Source organism: Natator depressus, chromosome 7 (genome assembly GCF_965152275.1).
Source record: "Natator depressus isolate rNatDep1 chromosome 7, rNatDep2.hap1, whole genome shotgun sequence".
NCBI lineage: Eukaryota > Metazoa > Chordata > Testudines > Cheloniidae > Natator > Natator depressus.
Genome location: NC_134240.1, coordinates 46,171,301 through 46,192,214, shown reverse-complemented (window position 1 = coordinate 46,192,214; position 20,914 = coordinate 46,171,301). Strand labels below are relative to the sequence as shown.

The 20,914-nt window shown below is 55.6% G+C and overlaps 1 protein-coding gene across 1 annotated transcript in view; it reads right to left on the bottom strand.

Moving 5' to 3' along the window:
* SEMA3G (semaphorin 3G) overlaps positions 1-12,369 on the bottom strand; it is a 109,638-nt gene extending 97,269 nt beyond the window's left edge. The window contains exon 1 of the mRNA XM_074958322.1: positions 12,345-12,369. Coding sequence (XP_074814423.1) covers positions 12,345-12,354 — 10 coding nt within the window. The 5' untranslated portion in view covers positions 12,355-12,369. The remainder of the gene's footprint in view (positions 1-12,344) is intronic.
* Between the last annotated feature and the right edge of the window lie 8,545 nt (positions 12,370-20,914).

Sequence of the window (20,914 nt, the reverse complement as noted above, 5' to 3'; positions counted from 1 at the left end):
GAGAGGCTCCCCACAGGGAAAGTTTTGAAACAGTTTCAATTGAGTCTGTTTTCCAACCAAACAATCCAAAGGCTTTGCAGAAAACGTCTCTCCTAGAAAATGTTTGTTTTGTCAAAACGCTATTTTGTGGCAAAAAAAAAAAAAAAAAAAAAAAAAAAAAGATTGATGGGAAGGTTTTGACCAGCCCCCGTTATTATCCCCTTTCTAGAGGCTGGGAACTGAGGCCCAGAGAGATGAAGCCAGTTGGCCAAGGTCACCCCACGAGTCTCCCCTAGAGCCCTGAACCCAGCTCTCTATAGCCCTTAGTGACACACTTCCTCCCCATTGTACACAGATGCCAGATTTGTGTCCTGCACAAACACTACAACAGTTAGACCTGCAATTGCACGCCTGGCTGAAAAGCACACAGCCTTCACAGGGAAATGGCAGCATTAGAATGGACACAGGTGCCAGGACACCAGTGATGGGGGCACGAGAGAGGGATTAGGTGGGAGGGTGAGTAAGCCTCAATGGGCTGCATAGCACTAGGTCGGGGTGGGCAAACTGTTTGCCCTGAGGGCCACATTGGGGTGCAAATCTGTATGGAAGGCTGTGCCTCCCCAAGCAGCCTGGCCCCACCCCCCTCTGCCCCCCTCAGAACCCCACCCATCCAACCCCCTCCTGCTCCTTGTCCCCTGACTGCCTCCTCCTCCTGGGACCCCCGCCCCCCCGGGACCACACCTCCATCTAACCCCCCCCATTCCCTGTCCCACCCCCAGAATCTCTGCCCTATCCAACCGCCCCCTGCTCCCTGTCTGCCCCCCAGGACTCCCTACCCCATATCCAACCCCCAGCCCCCTTACCATGCTGCTCAAGAGCAGCATGTCTGGCAGCCACGTCACCAGGCTGGAACCAGACACACTGCCATGCTGCCCTGCATGAGCAGGCGGCAGCGTGGCTGCGGGGGAGGGGGAACAGTGGGGGAGGGGCCAGGGGCTAGCCTCCCTGGCCAGGAGCTCAGGGGCTGGGCAGGATGGTCCTGTGGGCCGGATGTGGCCTGCGGGCCATAGTTTGCCCACCCCTGCACTATTGATAGATCTCCCATGGCCAATCTCCATGCAGAATTTTCCTCTGTCCACGGAAGAGAGGGAGTGAGGGAAGAGATCGGGGAGAACAAGGCCCAACCGAGAAGGACAGAGTGGAGAAGCCAGCACGACAGACTGACAGGGCTGGGGACAGCATGACTGCATGCATGCTGGGTAGGAGATAGGGACTAGGCCAAGGACGCAGTGGCAGGTCGTGTGAATGCCTCTTACCAGATTTCACACGTCGGCGCAACCCCGCTGCAGCACCAATTTTCCAGCAACGCCGGGGCTGATAAGACAGGAAGGGGAGTGCTGGCAGCATTGCTGACCCAACATGCAAGCCCGCCCATGGCTCCCACGTTCCCAATCAGAAGGAGCAACACGTGCTTGTTGGCGGCTCAGGGCTGCTGCTTCCTGCTCCAGACTCACAAGGGTCTGAGTGAGAACACGTGCCTGGAAGAGGGGTAATACACGCAGGAGTCCCAGCTCTAGCCCACTAGCAATGCAGATGCGTTGGGAGAGGGAGCATGCCCAGGTGTGAGGGACGGCGCTCCTTAAGGCCACACAGGGCATGTAGAGAGATGGGACATGCACAGGACGGAGACAGCACTTCTAGCAGCACAATGCTGCTAGCATCATCCTGGGGCATGGGGAGATGGAGTGTTGGGAGGTGATAGACATGGGTTCTAGTCCCTGCTCTCCCCCAGCCCATTGTGACACCTCAGACACTTCCCTTTCCACCCTTTGTCACCTCATCTATTTCAATGATAAACTCCCCAGGGCACGACTGGGCGTTCCATGGTTCTGCAGAGCTACCCGATCACCGTTCCCCTAGACCCACCTCACAGACCCACCCACAGTCAACATTTTGTCCCAACTGCAATATACAGAAACCATTAGTTTGGTGCATCATTTGCAGGCTAAGAAACATGGAGAAGTGGGAGCTGGAAGCAGAGAGAGTGCAAAAGCTCCCCAGAGACCTCGGTGGGGTTCGGATACAGGCATTCGTTACTCCAGGCGACTACTGCTCAGCTACAGAGCTGCTCTCTCCACACTAGAGTGTGGATCATGGACAGAGCACAAGTGATGGGTGACGGTCACACGGGTGGATGGTATTGATGGCTGATGATTATTGCTGCCGAAAGTTCACAGGGGGCTTTTATTCCTTCCATTGAAGGCAGCTAGAGGCTGTGGCAGGGGATGGACGTCCCTGCGCAAAATAAATGGGTATCCACATATCAGCTAGCGATACCTGGCAGCGTCTCAGAGAAGACGTAAAGGGACCTAGAGACTGAGCTGCCCTCTCACACCTGGGCAGAGGAGGGATGGGGCATGCTGGCTGGGAAGCGAGGGATGCAATGCGGTGACAGATGTGCTGCCACTCTCCATGCGGTGCCTGTCCAGCAGAGAGCCAACTCCAGTTTAAGGCAGACGGTAAGAGGAGAGGCTCCAAGGAGACAGGCACACAGCAGGTCATCCCGCCAGAGAGGGAGTCCTGGCTGTTGAGGTTTTGCAGTGGGAGTCCACCCCCATAGACCTGGGCTCCTTCCAGCCAGATCACAGGAGCAGCTGGCAGATAAGGCCAAAGAGGGAAGCCAGCAGAAGTACCAGATGCTGCCTGCACAGATACAGTTCCCCTTGAAGTTTTTATGGAGCATTTGATAAGACTCTGGGAGAGTAGGGAGAACGGGGAGAGATCAGAGCGGAGAGCGAAGGTGTCTGGACAGGACCTGAGGCCCAGCCCTCTGGCTGCTCTAGTAGATAAGCAAGATCTGGCTGTCTGACCCTGGGCGATGGGGCCAACCATTCTTTATAGCTCAGATAACGGCACACCTATTCCAGCAGGATCCCATAGCAAGGGCATGGGGGGGTTAGCCCCAATGCTCAGAGCAAGTGTTAGGTCTCTCCCATCACACCCCTCAGCACCAAAGCAAATGTGGTTGTGAGCACCAACCCTACATGCCTGCGCGTACCCCAGTCCATCACAGGTTAGTCAGGAGCATAGTTACCCCGTGGAATAATGCTTCTCGTGCACATCCTACCAGTTCCATGACAACACCCCCAGAGCCTGTCCTTTCCTCCATCAGTTTCCTCACACTGGCCATCTCACAGTGTGAGACTGCTTCTCCCCCACCCCCCAGCAGGCTGAGTAAAGAGGATCTCTTTCAAACACCAGGAGCCCAGAGCGATTACTGAACACCTCACCTGCTGAAGATGAGAGTAGGCCTGCAGTGTGGCTAGCTGAGGAGGCCAGTTCTTAGGGGAAGGGGCTGTGTTTCTCTCAGAGCTGCGTACAGCACCATGCACATGCTATCAGCGGTCAGTAAATACAACATCTACTGAGCCAGTAAGTACTGTTCACTTTCTCCTCTCCAAATGCTGGTGCTCCACATGCTTCCCAGTGAATAGTCAGGTTCAAAGTCAGAGCCCCCATTCTTCCTGTTGCTCTTCCTATGAATCTTTCCCTCTCCCAGTTCCTCTTTCCACGTGCTCCCATCACTTCTTCTCCTTCACTGGCTTTTTTCACTCCAGCAGCAGAAGCAGCTGCCAAGCAGCAGCACTTGACACACAAAGGCTGCAGCAAGAAACTGACAAGAATCTTAGTCAATGTCACACAGCCCTGCCTTAAGTAAAGGCCCTTCTGAGCTTAATGCAAAGGCAAACAAGCTTTCCCTGGCCCCTCGGGTGCCACTTTCTTTACCGCTGAGGGGTTTCCAAGTGGAGCTGGCTGCAGAGATATTGTGCATTCCTGGCTTGTTTCCTCTTGGTTAAAGGCAGGGCTGTTTTAGCTACTGCCTGACACCCGGGGGGCAGCTGCATGGGCACCAAGCAGCCACAGAGTGGGGCCAAGGTGCCCACAATCACCCAGCCACTGCAGACAATGTGGTTGGAGGTTTTTCCCCCAAGGCAGTTGGAACCCCAGCCAGCCCTTGCCTGCGCAACAAAACATTAGAAATCAGCACTGCCCATTTCCTCCAGAGCCAGCCGTTCCCTCCCCATATACCCAGCTCCTCCTGGTCACGCTGAAGGCAAGGCACCCGTCTTTACACATAGCGTGCAAGTCTCCACTACTTCGCACCCCGGCCAGCCATTCGCACCTGTGCAAAGCGAGTGTGGAGTAGCACCAGATCCAAACCATCTGACGTTCACTTTACACGGTTCCAGGTGACTATGCAAGATACAAGAGACTAGGGGCCGTGGACCTGATTCGCCCCAGCTTCTCCCCGCCCAGGAGAACCGAGCTGCAACCCAGCAGCCTCCCATGCCCCAGCCTCCCCAACCCTTAAGGCCCAGTATTCACAGCGAGTGGAAATGGCCCCAAGACAGAGGAGTTGAAGTCTGTAGTCGGGGGTGGGGGGTGGAGGTGATGGCTTCATTGAACCCCCAAGAGCCTGGGCAGCCAAGCAATTGCAGGCTAATTAAACCCACATTAGGCAGATGAAAGGCTTCCTCTCACTTCCTCAATGAAGCAGAAATGCAAATCCAAGCGAGCAGTAATTGGAGTCAGATGCTGTCATTAGGCAGCACACATTGCTGCTATTGTCTGAGCGCAGGGCGCCGCGGGGGCGCTGCCTGGGCCCTACTGTTTGGGAAATGGGTCAGGCAGCATAGGCTGCGTGGGTGGGGCAAGAAGCCTCCAGAAGGGAAGGTTACAGCACAGACACGGGTCAGCCCAGAGCAGGGCTGCGGCAGGCCCACCAAGCAGTGTGACACACGTGGGCATGAGCCTGCCATGCTTCCAGTCCCATCATATGGCCCAAAGCCCGGGCACATCAGCCCTGCCTGATCCACGGTGGGCCAGGCACATAGGGGTTTGTTCTGGGACCCAGACTGGTTCCAGTGTAGCTGTCCCCTGGCAGGGTCAGTGTACTTTAACTACATCCCACTGTATACTCCCAGAGATCCCATCCCTCAGCACAGGAGCTGCTGGGCTGGCCACCCATGCCCCAGGAGAGAGCTTCTGGACTCCTTCCAGCTTGCACCATGAGGTCAACCATGGTCCACACGTCAGCAATGTTCAAGGCCGCTGACTTCCCCATGCATTGAGCGCTCTGCCTGCTCAGGGCTCAGGCAAGGCCTCCCTTGTGACGCAGGCAGAGCCGTCTCTTGGGTAGGGCGAATCGGGGCGACTGCTCTGGGCCCCGTGCTTTGAGTGGGCCCCACGGGCTGGTGCGATTGGCCAGTGCGGTCGGTCCCAGAAGATCTAGGCGCAGGGGGTGCTGCAGCACTACTGGGGTCTGAGCTGCTGGCCCCACGGGCCCAGGGCTCTGCTCCCAGCCTCAGCTCCGGGGGCCAGGAGGCTGGCTTTCAGCACCCCTATTAAAAATGTTCCAGCACCACTGCTGGAAGACGAATCCGTCACTCCTGCAGGGCCCACCGTCTTGCTAGCAGTTAGCAGAGATGGCACCCAGCTTGGCCGCCCATGTTTCGGTGCAGCGAGTCCCCCGCCCTGCCCCGAGCCCTCTGCCACCATGGAGCTACGGCCAACAATAGCCCCGCGTTAGGTGCCAGCAACTGCCAGCAGCAGCAGGCGGCCCAGCACCAGGCTGTATGCAGAGCGGGGCCCCCAAGCTGGTGGGGGCTGATTTGTCCCAGGCCCAGCACCCCCTTAAGGATGGCCTGGATGCAGGGACAGGTGGAACGCATGCCATGGCATTGCTGACATCTGCCAAACCAAACCCAGGATCTCTCCATTCTGCCCCTGCTAACCCTCCGCCCCCGTTTAACCCATTAGGACCAACCATTTGCATTGTGGCAATGCCAAGGACTCCTGACCGGGGCTGAGCCCCATTCTGCCAGGCACTGTACAAACAAATACAAAGACAACAGTCCCCGCCAAGACGCACTAACAAGTTAAGGACAAGACACAGGGAGGGGGCCAAGGAGGGAGAGGACTCCGATCATGCAGTAGCTAGGCTTGGTGGCATAATGAGTAAATTTGCTAGCCGGCTTTCTTTAGCCTCCCGTCCCAGGTATGGTGGGGTGAATGCTCGCCTGTCTCAGAACACCTCAGTCGGATCATCAGTCTGGCCAAAAGACCCGAGACAGAGAACGGGGGGGGGGGGGGCAGCTGCAGGACAGGAGGGGGTTTGCAGACCAAGGCTGTGTGGGGAGCTGCACCCCTCAATTGGGTTGCATTGTCAGAGATGTGTGGTGACCTAGCACGGAGGTGGAGGCAGCTGGGGCTCTGGATTGGGTTGCATGGGGCGTACAGAGCATGGGCAGAAGTCCCCCCCTCCGCCCTGAGGAGGTAGGAGAGCTGAGCCAGGAAAGCAGGGCTCTGTTCTCTGGGGGAAGAGGAGTCACTCACTCCCACTGTCCTGGATCGGACAGAGGAATGGGCTGGCTGAGGTTGCAGAGGGAGCCGGTCCAGTGGGTCTCAACTCCTGCAGGGAGCGGAGGCCTCCACTGACATGGGGCCCCAGGCCTTCCATTAACATTCCTCACCTACCAGCAGAGCCCAAAGTCACAGGTCAGTGATCCGGAGAGAGGAGCTGGCTCCACTCCCCCTGAACTCGCTTGGGACCCCTTGGCAGACACGCACCCCGCGGGTCAGCTCTTCTCGCCTGCATCCACTTTCACCACTCTCCAGGGCTCCCCCAGAGAAGAAATGAAAGGAAGAAGCAGCTGCCAGCAGTGAATTTTCCACTCCACAGGTATCGCTGACCCAGGTCAGGGCTCGGGCATTCCAACCGGCCGCAGTGCTTGGGCGAGACACCAGGCCATGGGGAAACACATAGGAGAGCGGAGGCGGGGGGACTTACACTACCACTGCCTGCATCTGTCTGGGGATAGCTGGGACCTCAGGCTCCAGGGAGGACAAGGTGAAGGCTGAGCATAAGGGGGTACAATACCCCCCTCCCACCTATTAATCTCCAGCTCCTATCCCACTAACCCCAGCACACACCCCGGCTATTCCACAACCACCCTGCTCAGAGAGGACAGCTCCCCTTTGGGAGGCTCCCCAGTCTTTTCCAGACACCCCTAGGAACGGGACCCCTCCACCTCGGAGCAGCCAGCATCCCCTGGACACCTTCCCTGGGAAGCCTGCTTTTCCATGGCGTCCCGGGCCAGCAGCAGTAGTTCACCAAGAGACTGCTGCCAACACAAAGAATCTGCTCAGCATCAAACATCTGATTTCATCCACCCTGCATCCTTTGGCTCAGAGCTTCACCGTGAGAGAGCTGGCTGGCTGTTTGGCTTGGATTTGGGCCTGGCCAGCGTGACGGCCCGACCATCCCCAGCCTTTTTGACAGGGGTGGGGATGCGGGCCCAGCAAACAGCTGAAAAAGAATAAATTTCTGAGGATAAAAGTTTTGGGTAAAAGATTTTTGAGGCTCCTGAAATGGAGTCTCTACTAGCACTAGTCAGAACAGGGCATCGGGTACTGTGCAGCGTCCCAATGCCCACCGCTCTGCCAAACCAGCTCATTACCTGGTGTGCAGGACCCCCTGCTATCCCGGCTCTGGGCTCCCTGCATAGCTCTGCCAATGCCCCTGAATCCTGACATGCAGCAGCTGCAAACATGGCCACAGGGTTCTGATGGCCAGCGTGTTACATTGGGCAGAGTGCAGGCGGTTGCATGTTAATCAGATGCGCGGTTAGCCTGTCACATTGTGGCAAATTCCAGTTGTGTGGCAAGTGTACAGTTAGCCTGCAGACAGGGTGACACTCCAGCTTTGTCTATGCAGCTGTGAATGGACAGCCATTCAGAGGGTCTCACCCTTGCTCAGACCCAGGCATCTCTAAGTCACTACCCCAGCCACTTATTGCAACCTGCCTTCATGGGTTTGCTCCTCCTACTGTCCTTAAGCCATCTGACCATTCTGCTGCTTGGCATAAGAAACTAGGTCTGGGCAAAATCCACCCAGAATAGTTTCTGGCTGAGATGAGCTTAGCCTGGTTCCTAAGGTTCCCTTTGGCTCCAGAGCGGGGGCAGTTGCCTACAGACTAGGAGGCTGCTGGTTCAGGGCTCTGTCCCTCGCAGTTGCAGGGCAAGTCAAGCCAGAAAGCAGGAAAACTCCATTTCAGCAATGATCCATCCACTAGCTGGCAGGCAGAAGAGCCCGTGCAATTCCAGCTGTGCCCAAGTCTCCTCTCTTCTCAGCAAGCCCCGAGTCCGCTGGGTTTGTATTTTCTTGGTTCCTGCTGATTTCGTTGGGGCGGGGTTGTGCCCAGTTTCAGAGTGTTCAGAAATCTGGTGGTTCAGTGCAATGTCATCACGCAGTGGCCACACCAGACTGTGACAACACAGCATCGGGAGGCTGCCATGCAGCGATGTCACAATGGCCATTTGTGAGGCAACAAGCGTGCTTGTAAGAGCAAGTGTTTCCACCCAGGGCGGGCTGCCAGCCAGCCCCGTGCAGCTGTGTCAGCTGACACTGCATTGCACTGTATTTCAGATGTACGCCAAGTATCTCAGTGAATCTGGATGAAACAGCTTCATCTACTTTTTCCAAGAAAAAGGGCACCTTGGCCAAAATGAAGATTTTTTTGCACTGAAGCAGTTTCAGGGTTTTTTCAATGGAACGGGGAAGATGCAGGGTTTCATGCACCAAGGATTTTGCTCGTGACCTATGGGATGGGAGGAGAAAGGTGGGTAAGGCTAGGGAAGTAGGGGGAGAAGATAATAGAGGTCTGTTTGGAAATCTCAACAGAAGCCACATTCACAGCTGTGAAAAAACACGTAGAGACTGAAATCTGGTCTTGTGTACTTTTACCCTGTACTATACAGATTTCATGGGGGAGACCAGAGTTTCTCATGCTGGGGGTCCTGACTCAAAATGGGGTTGCATGGGGAGGGGGCGCTAGAGTATTGTAGGGGGGTTGAGGTATTGCCACCCTTACTTCTGCGCTGCCTTCAGAGCTGGGTGGCTGGAGAGTGGCGGCTGCTAGCCGGGCACCCAGCTCCGAAGGCAATGCCCTGCCACCAGCAGCACAGAAATAAGGTTGGCAATGCCACACCATGCCACCCTTACTTCTGTGCTGCTGTTGGCCGCAGCCGGCACCCTCCAGCCACCCAGCTCTGAAGGCAGTGCCGCGGTCAGCAGCAGCGCAAAAGTAAGGGTGGCAATGCCATGACCCCCCCCCCAAAATAAACTTGCAACCCCCCTGCAACCCTCTTTTGGGTCAGGACCCCTACAGTTACACCACCATGAAATTTCAGATTTTAAAATCCTACGACTGTGAAATGGACCAGAATGGACTGTGATGGCCTTAGCCACCAGTTTAGTAAACTGCTCTGCTTGCTCACTCGCTCTCCTTTGCTCAGCCAGCATTCTTCATTTCCTACTCTGCCAAGATCAGGCCTCCAAGAAATCGGAGTGGGGGGGGGGCAGCGGGGAGAGTAGGGCATGCTAATTGCCAGCATCTGCTCAGCAGACCACAGTCTCAACTCCAAGGAGATCTAGGGCACGGGCTGGTGCCAGTGGCCATGTGCTAACACTCTGCAGCCTGGAGTGTCGGGCCACCATGGGGCAGGCCCAGAACTTGCAGAGATGTGAGGAAGGCAGCGGGTCTTGTTCTACCACTGGCCCCCCCATGTACTCTGGCACGTGGATGCAGAGTTAAGGATCATCTAGAGCAGGGGTGGCCAACCTGTGGCTCCGGAGCCACATGTGGCTCTTCAGAAGTTATGTGGCTCCAGCTTTCAGGCGCCAACTTTCCAATGTGCCAGGGGGTGCTCACTGCTGAACCCCTGGCTCTGCCACTGGCCCTGCCCCCACTCCACCCCTTCCCGCCCCCTCCCTTGAGCCTGCCATGCTCTCGCTCCTCCCCCTCCCAGAGCCTCCTGCATGCCACGAAACAGCTGATCAGGAGGTGTGGGGAGGGAGGGGAAGGTGCTGATTGGCAGGGTTACTGGTGGGTGGAAGGTTTTGGGAGCTGGGGGGGGGACGGGGGACACTGATTGGGGCTGCTGACATATTATGGTGGCTCTTTGGCAATGTACATTGGTAAATTCTGGCTCCTTCTCAGGCTCAGGCTGGCCACCCCTGATCTAAAGCCTGGAATACAACATGCCTGGGAGCCAGGCAAATTTCCTCCACACAGCATAGCCAATGCATTTCAGTCCTCAAGGACAGCATCCCCTGCAAGTCGCCTCCTGGCTTCTGTTCAGCTTTGCCAATGCACCTCCAGCCTGACTCACAGCCCACCCTGGGACTTCTCTTCAGCATGGATTGCCTGTCCTGTCAGTCTGCACAGTGATTTTTGCTGTGTATAAACAGGGATCACTGAGCCACCCCAGACTCACTTGCTTGTTACCTACGGTGGGATTTGAACCCAGTTCTCCCATGGTGAAAGGTTTTTCAGCATTTATACCAGTTCTCTCCATTTGGTGTCTTTCCTAGTGTTCCCTGAGAATTTTCCCAGCCTTGATCCCCCATCTCACAGCTCTTACCTGCAGTGTTAGTGGTGAACGGACCCAAAACCGCCAACCACCATACAGGATAGTTTTGCTTTGTAGCTTGGTGTTGAACTAACGCTCCTTCCCTTTTTCAATGGGCACATGCTTTTCCTCTCCGTGTCCTGGTTCCAGCAGGACCAGATCTGCAGTACCAAGACACCGCAAGGAGCTTCCAACCTGGTTCTGCAGACCCAGTGTGGTTTGGATTACTCAGGAAGACAACCCCACATCCAGCTGCTAAGCACAGCCAACCCACCCAACAGGCTCAGGTTCCAGTCTACCCCAGTGCAGTTCCCTGTCAAAGTGCAGCATGAAGCACACCAGAGCGGTCATGCTCCTGGCTAGAGCAGCCTGGACACCAGAAGTCGGGACAGATAACAGGGTGTTTAAATAATGTATTGGGTAAATATTTGACCAGCTGAACTCAACAGCTGGGTGAAGGAGACACTGCTGCCTGCTCCTGTACACCTGCTGGATAGAATGGAGGCTGCGTCTAGAGGGGTGGGGTCCATCACCCCACCCCACCGTGCTGCCAGAGGCAAGTCTGATGTTGAATAAACTTGTTCTAAGATCTAGCTGATCCCTGTCAGACCAGACACTACTTCATTCACTCATCAGCTAGACAGATCTTCAGTTACAAGCATTACATAACATCACTGAGATCAATTCTCCAGGCCAGGTCACTTAGCAAGTGAGAGCTGATTAATCCATTCCTACAGCACTGTTGAACTCGGTCCTGTTTTCTCCACTGGTCAGTTAGGCCCCTGCCCCTCTTTCAAAAGGCCAGTAGTGCCCCACCTTTGAAAGCAGACCGCGATTGGCTTCGGCTGGAATCCCCCAGAATGGGTGTGATGCTATTAGTTAGGCATGTTGCCATCTCAGCATGGGAAGGTTTGCATTAGTTTTAGCTTGGAGGGCTGTTAACTTTCCAGCTGCTAAACTGTTATTCTTGGTAAGTGTCCTTTGAACTGAAGAACAGTTTTCCTCCAGGCTGCACCTAGCTAATTAGCCCCATCTCTAAGACAGGCGTTTATTTAACTAGTAACTCCAAAAACAGGGACCTGTGGTTTTGGTAACTCATCTGGCAGCCGGCTGGAAACCCTACCCTCTCTCTGCTCCAGTGGATCCTACTCCTTCGCTCGCCTGATCTAGAAAGGCAGCCGTTTCCACGGACCCCTCAGATAATCTGCACGGCACTCGGCTCTGTCTACATCACACAAGTTCACGGGCAACAATTCAGGAGCCGCTTCCTCCACTCAGCAGCTATACCCAAGTGCCATAGGAACTGGCCATAGAAATAGGAGTCAGAGCTCACGCCAGGCACTGAAACCACTATGGGTTCTTCCCCTAGGGGAGGAAAGAGTCTCCATTGGAGATGGACAGAGAAGCCACCTTTTCCTCCCACAAAATGGGATTCTGTGCACACCACTCACCCACAAAGCCCCAACAGAGAGAATTAGGGAGAAAATGGCTGCAGCTCCAGAATCCACCGCAACACGGAGCGCGTACAAGGATGAGAGAGGGGTACAAGAATGTACCATTACAACATGAGAGAGGTTAACCAATAGCAGTTGGTGGACATCCAAGATCAAAGTCAGCAGACATAATTCAAGAGACCAGCTTGCTGGTTTAGTTGCATCTATATTAGCAGATAGAAGAATTAGAGCAGACAGAAGGAGGACACTTTTGTTTCACCCAAATGTAATTTCTCCTCAAAACTAGAGGGGAGTCCAAGGGGCCAATGGGTGCAGACTTTAGCGTAGTCGAACTCCAGGACTAAAGTCTCCCCACATTTAGACCTGATTCTCTCCCCTCACCCCAATCTCTAATCAGCATTTTCCTGTCTTCCCTTCCCCAGTGAGACAGACTCTTACCTCTCAGCATCACTGCCTCAGTTTCCCCTTAAGCCAGCTGGTGGCCAGCAGTCTCCTGGGTGGTTTGGTGAGTTGAGGTTCAGCCCTCCAGAATAAACCTCAAACACTTCTTTTCCCTCTCAGGGGTAAGAAAAGGTCCAACAAGAAGCAGCCTTCCACCCAGCCTCTTATGGGTCACCCCTTCCCTGGCCTCCTTAGGGCACTCCACCCCAATGACACTGGGAGCACCCATCTGAGCCTCCTGAATAAGGTGCAGGTGTTATCTGAGGCCTCAGCCACAGCCTGCAGCTTACAGGGCTCTTCCTTTTCACTTCGCCTCTCCTTGCGGGTCTGTCTACACCCTGTCCCAAGCCCCTTTCCATCAGCCCCACCTCGCTGTTTTCCAGCCTAGCGACTCTAGAGCCTTTCCCCACATCTTGCCCCCACTCTGAATGCTCTCCAACTGAGCACAGGGCTTGCCTTTTATACAGCCCCGCACGCACCTGACCTCAGTCACCTAACTCTGGGCTACAATTCCCAGCATCCCTTTGGACTACATTTCCCAGCATTCCATCACCTTAAAGGGCCACACACCAATACTATTTGGGCTAGCGTGTGTCCACCACCCTTTGCTTTTCAAATGGCTCAGTACACTTTGGTGTGCCTAGCATTGCTGATGGGTCAAGGATTTGTGCGCCATCAGCTGCTCTAACTGGCCAGTTCCTCCTGGCCCCAAATTAATGCCACGGTATCACCACCCAAAACTGGTGACATCACTGTCACAGCCCTGGTGAAGTCAACTGGTGGGCTGTGACATCCTGGAATGAATGAGGCAGGAAGAGGGGCTCAGCTGATTGACCAGCTCCTGTGCACAAACATCCTCGGGACCAGCTGGCAGGACGCAAGGAACGCCAGGGAGCGGACAGCGCTGCTCGCTGGGGTTTAGCAAACTAGGAAAGCCAGTGAAGTCCCCTATAGGGTGGCTTCAGTTCTCCAAGTCTGAGGTCACCCACCTCTCAAGCCATCCCCACAGGAAGGGGAGGTGGCAAAGCCTGTCCGACCCACTCCACATGGGCTAGAGAGACATCACAGCAGCATCCTCCTCAGGCGACTGACACTCCAGGGCATGCAGCCACTCCACCCTGCCTGCACAGCAAGAGGGGAGGACAGGACCCTTGGCTGGGGGTTAGCTGGCCTGTCCATCCATCACACTGCTGAGACCCTCTAGGAAGGGTCTGCTAGTGATGGAGGGGGCAAAGACCCCTCCCACTGAAGGCCAATCCTCTTCCCCTTCACTGGGGTCTGAGCATGGGTCTCAGAAACAAAGGGATGGGGGTGGGGGGGAATCTCCCTCTACCTCTTGGTTGCCATCGCATGGAGAGGCTGCTGTCCCTGCCCCAAGGAAAGGGGACACCTTCCCCATTCTCCTCACTAATGAGAGGGAGCTGTCATCTCCTGCCAGGACTGACAGGACCCTCCCCAGACCTCCTACATTGGTGCCTTGAGAGTCAGGTGCTTGCACCCCGGTTCCTGCTTTCCCTACCCTGTACTGCCCTGATACCCACTGCCTGCTCCTTCTCCATCTCCCACTACTCTCCTCTCCCATTAGCCTTCCTCAGGACTCTAACCTCAGCCCCCTTTCTCCCCACTGCAGGTGACTTCATCCGCGCCCACAGCTACTACCTCTATGGTGCTGGCTCCCAGACTGCTCCTCCCCCCTCCCATTGCCGTATCTCCAGCGTCTCCAGCTGGCTGTTCCTCTGCCACCTGAAATGCACAGTAGCAAATCCTGACCTCCCCTTCACTACTCAAGCCCTCTCCACTCAACCCTCATTGGCAGCCTCACTTAGTGATCCAAGATGGCAACCTCTGTGTCTAACCTGACTCCTAACTGACACTAGGAAATGGCTCCTTGTGGGCCTGCCAGTCCAACTTCCTCAGCTGTTGGCTTCTATCCAGGGGCACGGTCTGGGGGCCCAGCAAAGACCCCCAGTCCTGGGAGAAGGGAAGGGGAGTTCAGATACTGCACATTACCCTTCACATCTCATCTGATTTCAATTTCAACCTGCGAGTGACTCCACTGGCTGCTGTGTGGATCGCAGACAGCAGGGTGACAGGGCCGGGGGCTGCTCTGGGACATTTGCGTATGGATTGGGCCCACACACTGCCATGCTTTGCTCAAATATGTGCCCTACCGTGCCCCAAGCTTTTTGCCCACTGGATTTGCTCTTGCTGATGCCTGGGCCACAGCTCATCTTTGTACAGGTGCCTACAGACACAAACAAACAGACTGCTAAGAAACTGCCCAGAAATCTGGAAGGGTTAGAAACTCTCTTTCTTCAGAGACCACCCCCATCTTGGAGAGGGTCAGGAAGGAGCTCTCCCATCTCCACCAGCTAGTCCATAACTGCCCACTTCAGAGTATCTTCCTTCTTCTTCTGAAATGGATGGGGTTGGTCCCCTGGCCTGTCCCGACCAGGCAACTCCTCCACCATACTGCTTGGACCATCTTTCCCTGCTAACTCGCTGCCTCTTTAAAAAAAGTCTCATCCAGCCAATCAGGCAGCAGAAACAATGCTGCGGCATTTGGCTGACCAATCACAGAGCAAGGAGTTTGCAAACAACCCAGAGTTGGATCATTGTTCCCCAAAACCTTTTAAATAACCTGTCTGCTTTGGGGTGGGGAGGGCAAATCCTGGCTCCATGAATGGCAACGGCAAAACTCACATTAACTTCCCTGGGGCCAGCCTTCCTCCTGTGAGGTGCTTCAGGGAGAACAACGGGCAAGTTTATTTGCAGCCAATATCTGGAGCAGCAAAAGCCAGCTACGAAGAGTCTTCTCATTCGGCAGGGCACAGAGACGGTCCCAGTGCTGGATGCACCCAATGCCTCACAAGCAAGGGAGTAGCTAGCACTGTCCATGCAATAGTTGAGCAATTTCCGCCCCCACTCCAGCCCTTCCCTGGATGGCCCTGCCGTTGTGTGTGTCCGGGTCAGTCACGCAGCAGGTGCCATTGGATCTAGCTGAACTTTAGAACCAATCATCCTGTAAAGTGCAAAAATCCCCTGGCTTATCGTAAGACACTTCCCTTGGACCATAAGAACCTTGTCCCCCACGAGCCAAAGGGGCACACACAGCTGAGTCTGGGGGATTGCTAGCATACAAGAAGCAAAGCCTGCAGACAGGAGTGGGGCCAGAGCTGTGTGCGCCTCTCACATCGGGAGCAGTGGCACTTGCTGAAGAGTAACTGTGCAACAAGAAACACCAGGACCCGAGGCCTTGGAATGAGCCAGTGAGGCTCCTTGCATGTCAGCACAGCTGCAGCAAATCTCCCTCTGTCACCCAGGCCCCTAGAGCTGCCAGCTCCAGGGGGGGGGGCACTGAATTTCTAGATACACAGCGCCACCTAGTGTACGGTCATGCCTCACACCACAAGCACCCCAGAAGCCAGTCCAGCTGTTGCTGGAATTTAGTGTGGGGTTTGACCCATAAATCCCTGACTGGTTTGACCCCGAGTAGGGACTATTCCCAGGAAGGGCCTTGACCCTGAACCGCCTGCCCCTTGGTCTAGCAGAGGGAGATTTTGCTGCTCTTTAGGACACGCTCCAGCTTAGCCATGATCCTGGGCTTTGGATGAGGGCCGGGGAGCGCTTGGATGAGGGCGGGTGGGTTGGGGAAGGTATCGTACACAAGCCCCTTAGTTTCATATCCTGGCATGATCAGCTATGGCTTGTTGGGATGGGCACCTGGCGAGACAGCAGCCTTGCCCCTCATATGAACTTAGCTTGGTGTGCAAGCGTATGAGGTGGCAGGAGGGCACCACCCAAGGAAATGCCTGCCAAAGGCCATGGTTATGTTACAGCCGCACTGCTGTAGCCCTGTAACATAGCTGCTGCCTATGTCCACAGAAGGGGGTTCTGCCATCCACACAATTAATAGCAGTAGTAGCTCGAGCAATGGAAGAATTTGTCCAGAGACTAGCAGCAGCTACGCTGGGTGTTGGGTTGGGCTGTGATGCACAGGTCAGGAAATTTTTCACTGCCCTGAACCACATAGTCAGGTCGAGCTAATTTTTAGGTGTAGACCAGGCCAAAGTGTGGCCCGCCTAAATATAATCATTAGGCTATCACCACAAAAGCAAAGGTTACCAGGAGGATAAGGACTGAGTGCTACCTAGTGGTGCTTCTGGGCCGTCAAATGGAGCCATGAGGCATTTGATTCCAACCCACTGCGTTTGGAAGAGTTGTGTGCCCCATGCTAGAGCCCAGGGATGCTCTACAGTTGCATAGAATAGCAGGATGCTACTAGGCAAATACTGGCATGACCAATTGCGAAGGGAATTGGGCAGACAGCAGCTGGAGCACTGTCATTCAGGCGCCGTGGGGCAGCTTTCGATTTGGAGAGCAGTGGCCACTGGCAGATGAGCGCAGTGCTGACACAATCGCCTGTCCTCTGGAAGAGATCGGCCAGGCCAGAGACTCCTCGGATGAAGCTTCTCTTTCCCTTGTGGAAAACTAAGGCCCCTCTGACTGACTAACTATATATTAGTGGTGACCATGTGCTCAGAGGGTGAGCTGGGAGCAGGAGCAGAAGCAAGTCTTGCAACGTGCTTGCTCCCACTTCCCACACCACACCTGGCTGAGGTGAGCTAGCTGAGCTCCATGGGGATTCGTACCACAGGCAAGGTGCTGGCTCACACCCACACTGTGGGGGCTCCATGAGAGGCAGCGTGCCCTAGTCGATAGGACAGTAGATTGGGACTCAGGTGACCTGGGCTCTGACGCTGACCTGCCATGTGAATTTACCTCCCCCTCTCTGCCACCCTCGTCTCTTTAGAGAGCAGGCACTTTAGGGGAGTGCCTGTCTCTCATCATGAGTATGTACAGCACCTAGCACAATAGAGCCTGACCTTGGCTGGAACCTCTAAGCACAGCTGCTGTGGTGTTCTGCTCCCCTCTCATCTAGCCTGCTGGCTTTCTCCTACCCATGCCCCTGAAGGCCAAGTGCTGCTCTGACTTTCCAGCCCAGCGTGCCAGGACGACTCGCCCATGTCTCACTGGCCAGCTGCAGTTCACAGCCTCGCCAGCCTGGCCGCAGGGGCTGGAATCCGCTGACAAACTTCCCCAGCTGGTCTGTGGCTGGGCCACTCCCCTGGCTCACCGGCTTCCCCTGGAGCCAGTGAGGCCTTTCACTAACTGCTCATCAGCTGCCGTGGGATTGGTTGTTGCCTACCAGGCTAATCATTCACCTACCACCGCCTGTCCCTTCATCTCATTTCCAGGTGCTGACCCGCTGTCCATGGCCTGGCACTATTTAGGGCAAGGTCTCCATGAATTGAGTGCTGGGTGCTCCGGCCCAAGGCGAGCTGAGGCTGGGTCCCAGTTGGCTAGAGCCAGGCAAACGTCATTATTTGCTTGCCCTGAGCATTTTGCCCCCTATCCTCCATCCCTCTGCCCCACTGATGCAGGCTACAGAAAGGGGTCTGGCAGGGGCACGGCCTGGCAACACTTCCACCCTGTGATGTTGGGGCAGGGGCTACAGCTCGGATCCTCTGACCGTGCTTGCTTCCCTGCACTAACTATGCCAGCATCGCCGCCCCTGTCTTTTCCTGCCCCTGTTCCTGGCTTTGTGCCTCTACTTTGCTGTCCCATGCCTGACATGGCATCCCAGCCCACCAGGCGCCTACTCTCTGCATCAACCCACCTCCAAAGCTGTAGGGAGGAATGGAAAAGGAGCCTTGGGTACAGGCAGATGGAGCATCATGCTTCTTCTGCTGGCCAGATGGAGATGCCCTCGTTTGGCACGCTGAGTGTGGCATTTTCCAAAAGGCAGGCAGACCCTGCAAGAGGCTGCTGACAGCATGAGGCTCCCTAGATGCCCAAGGTACTCAGCTCCCAAGGGGAGTTCAGACCCGGTGGGCAGAAAATGTCCTGTTCTCCTTGCCTCTTACCCAGCATTGCCAGTTGCCCAGAGTCTGCAGCCATGACTTAGTGGTGGCTGGCACTGCAGGAATGAATCAAGCTCTCCCCACAGCCCTGCTCTGGCTCCGCAGCCCTAGTGCTTCAGGCCACGGGGCCCAGCTCTGCTGCTCCCAGAAGGCACAGGGTGCAGAGCGGTTAGACACAACGGGGCACTTCACCTGCTCAGAGACTCTCCTGCAGGAAGGGTCTGGTGCTCCATTTCCAATCTCAGTCCCCTAGGCTGTCCCTATGTCGGGGACTTCACGCCCCAGGTCGAAGGGCCGGTGGCTCAGAACCAGCTGGTGGCACAATCCCACCGGTACAGTCAGCCCATGGGCTGAGCTGGCTAATGGGGCCATGTAGGCTGGAGTTCCAGGAACAATAATAAAGCCCCTACATACGAAGACATAGGAGAAGTATCATTCTGCGAATGGATGCTCTTGCAGGACCCATTCCGGAGCTTTAATCCAGAGGGAGCCTGCCAAGTTTGGGGGCGGGGGGGTTTAAGCCTGGAATACAGACTGATCCAGCAGCTTGGGGCTAGTGCTGTGTTAATGCCCTGGGCTGCACTGCTGCCCTCTACTGGACACAGACACCCAGGCAAGATTTAGACGCTTTGCATGACAATTGTAGAAGCTCTGGAGCTCGTAATGCCACATCATTTCTCCTCTAGCTCAGGGAGCAGCAGGCTCGGCTTGGGGGTCCAAAGCTGAGAGGTCTAGTCTTGCTGCCCACGGGCTGCTCAGCTGATGACTTGGTGTGCACAGGCCCCCATTTCTACACAGCCAAATCCACAAATTTGGGTGTCTTGCGTTCTCTCCCTCCAGCTGTATTTAGGCACCTAAATAACCTGCTTGCTGCACTGCCTCAGGGATTTAGGTGCTTAACTTGAGGCTCATGCATCTCAGGAAGTGTCAGCGAAGGGTCTGGTACTTGTCAGAACAGCACATCCAGTTACACTGGGAGCATTTCATGCTGAAGCTCCAGGCCACAAAGGGATCAGGAAGAAATCCTTAGCCTTGGATAGAGCACTGCAGACCTGGAGACTCCAAAGTGCCCAACACTGAGCAGTGAGAGAGACATGATCTCAGAATGGGACAGTTCAGTGCAGTGGGGGAAGACACTGACCCAATGACGTCCCTGGTTGTAGCAATTCTTATGGTGCAACAAGGCATGAAGTTGACCCCAGAGCAACCAGCTGGACGGCTGATGTAATGGGGAGAGAGCGCATTGGAGGGTGGATTTCAAGATCAGACAGACAGACAGGGAGAGGCCAGCCCAGGAGTTACCACACCCTTGGCTGTTCTTTCCAATCAAACAGCTTTATTTAGTAAAATCACAAGCACCGTGGAGACACACACCGACAGCTGGCAGCTTTGGCACAAGCTCGGCAAAGAACCGGACCTGATCTCCCAGCCCAAACAACTGGAGTTAACGCTGGGGTGAGGGAGCGTGGGTGGGATGACCCCCACACACACACGCACACCTGAGGAGAGACCTCTGTAGGTCCCCTACTTTCCCCAGACCCCCCCCCAGGGAGCTGCTCAGCAACAGCCCATCCTAACCACTGGGCCGTAGGCTAGCAGTCTGCCCCTTGGAATTTGTCCCATCCCCCAGCAGGATGCCAAACTCCCTATGCCCATCCGCCAGGCAGAGGCCTAGCCAGGAGCATCAAGGTTCTCTCGCTCCATGACTGGCTCACAGAGGGGCAATGGGGTGCTGCAGGTAGGTGGGCGAGGGCAAGGGTGGCACATTGTCCCTGAGCATCAAGCCCCTAGTCGTAGCCACCGGCCCCTGACTGCAGGAAGCTCCCACCTGGGTGATGGGGCCGCAGCCAGAGAGCTGGAGCTGGGGATTGGGGATCTGGAATGTAAGTCCCCATTGAGGCTTTCTGATGTGCTAGAAGACACGTCTCCACCCCGAGACAGGGTCAGTCCTCTGGCCTGGGACTCCAGGCTACCATGCGCAGCAGCCCATCCACGCATTGCACTCTGATTTGCATTCACCAATGCAGTGATTCATTAAGACAACAATTAACTCCACCACCACCCCCATGTGGGCAGAGCGCTGTGCCCAGTGGCCCCGCCCCAAGGAATGAAAATTCATAGCATGGTCACACAGGCAAGGGACTTGGGCACCCCCTCCCCCCACGGCCCTGCTGCTAGCCCCAGTATGGCTGGGAAACACCGCTCCCTGCTGAGCCAGACCCACTACTGCCAGCTCAGAGCTGCTTCCTGTCTTTGCCAGAAATTGGCACAAACCCTCTTTGCTAGTCAGTGACAGTCTGGGGCACTCGGGAGGAGGTGCCAGACCAGCGGCTTTCCTGCCACCTCCCTCCAGCTGGTGGTTTAATGACAGTAGGCAGCAGGTACATAGCATCACCCAGCCAAGGGTCTGAGAGCAGCGCACCAGGGGTTTGGGGGGTATGATGATCCGGGGAACGGAGGCACATAGAGCTCAGGTGACTCACCCAAGATCACACAGGGAGTCTGGACTAGAGCCAGAAGTGGAACCCAGGTCTCCTGAGCCCCAGTCCAGTCCCTTATCCACTAGGCCACCCTGCTCTCAATGCCTGCGTCCACCCACAGCTACACCCGCTTCCAGCTCCCCGCCCTGCCTGGGGCAAGTGG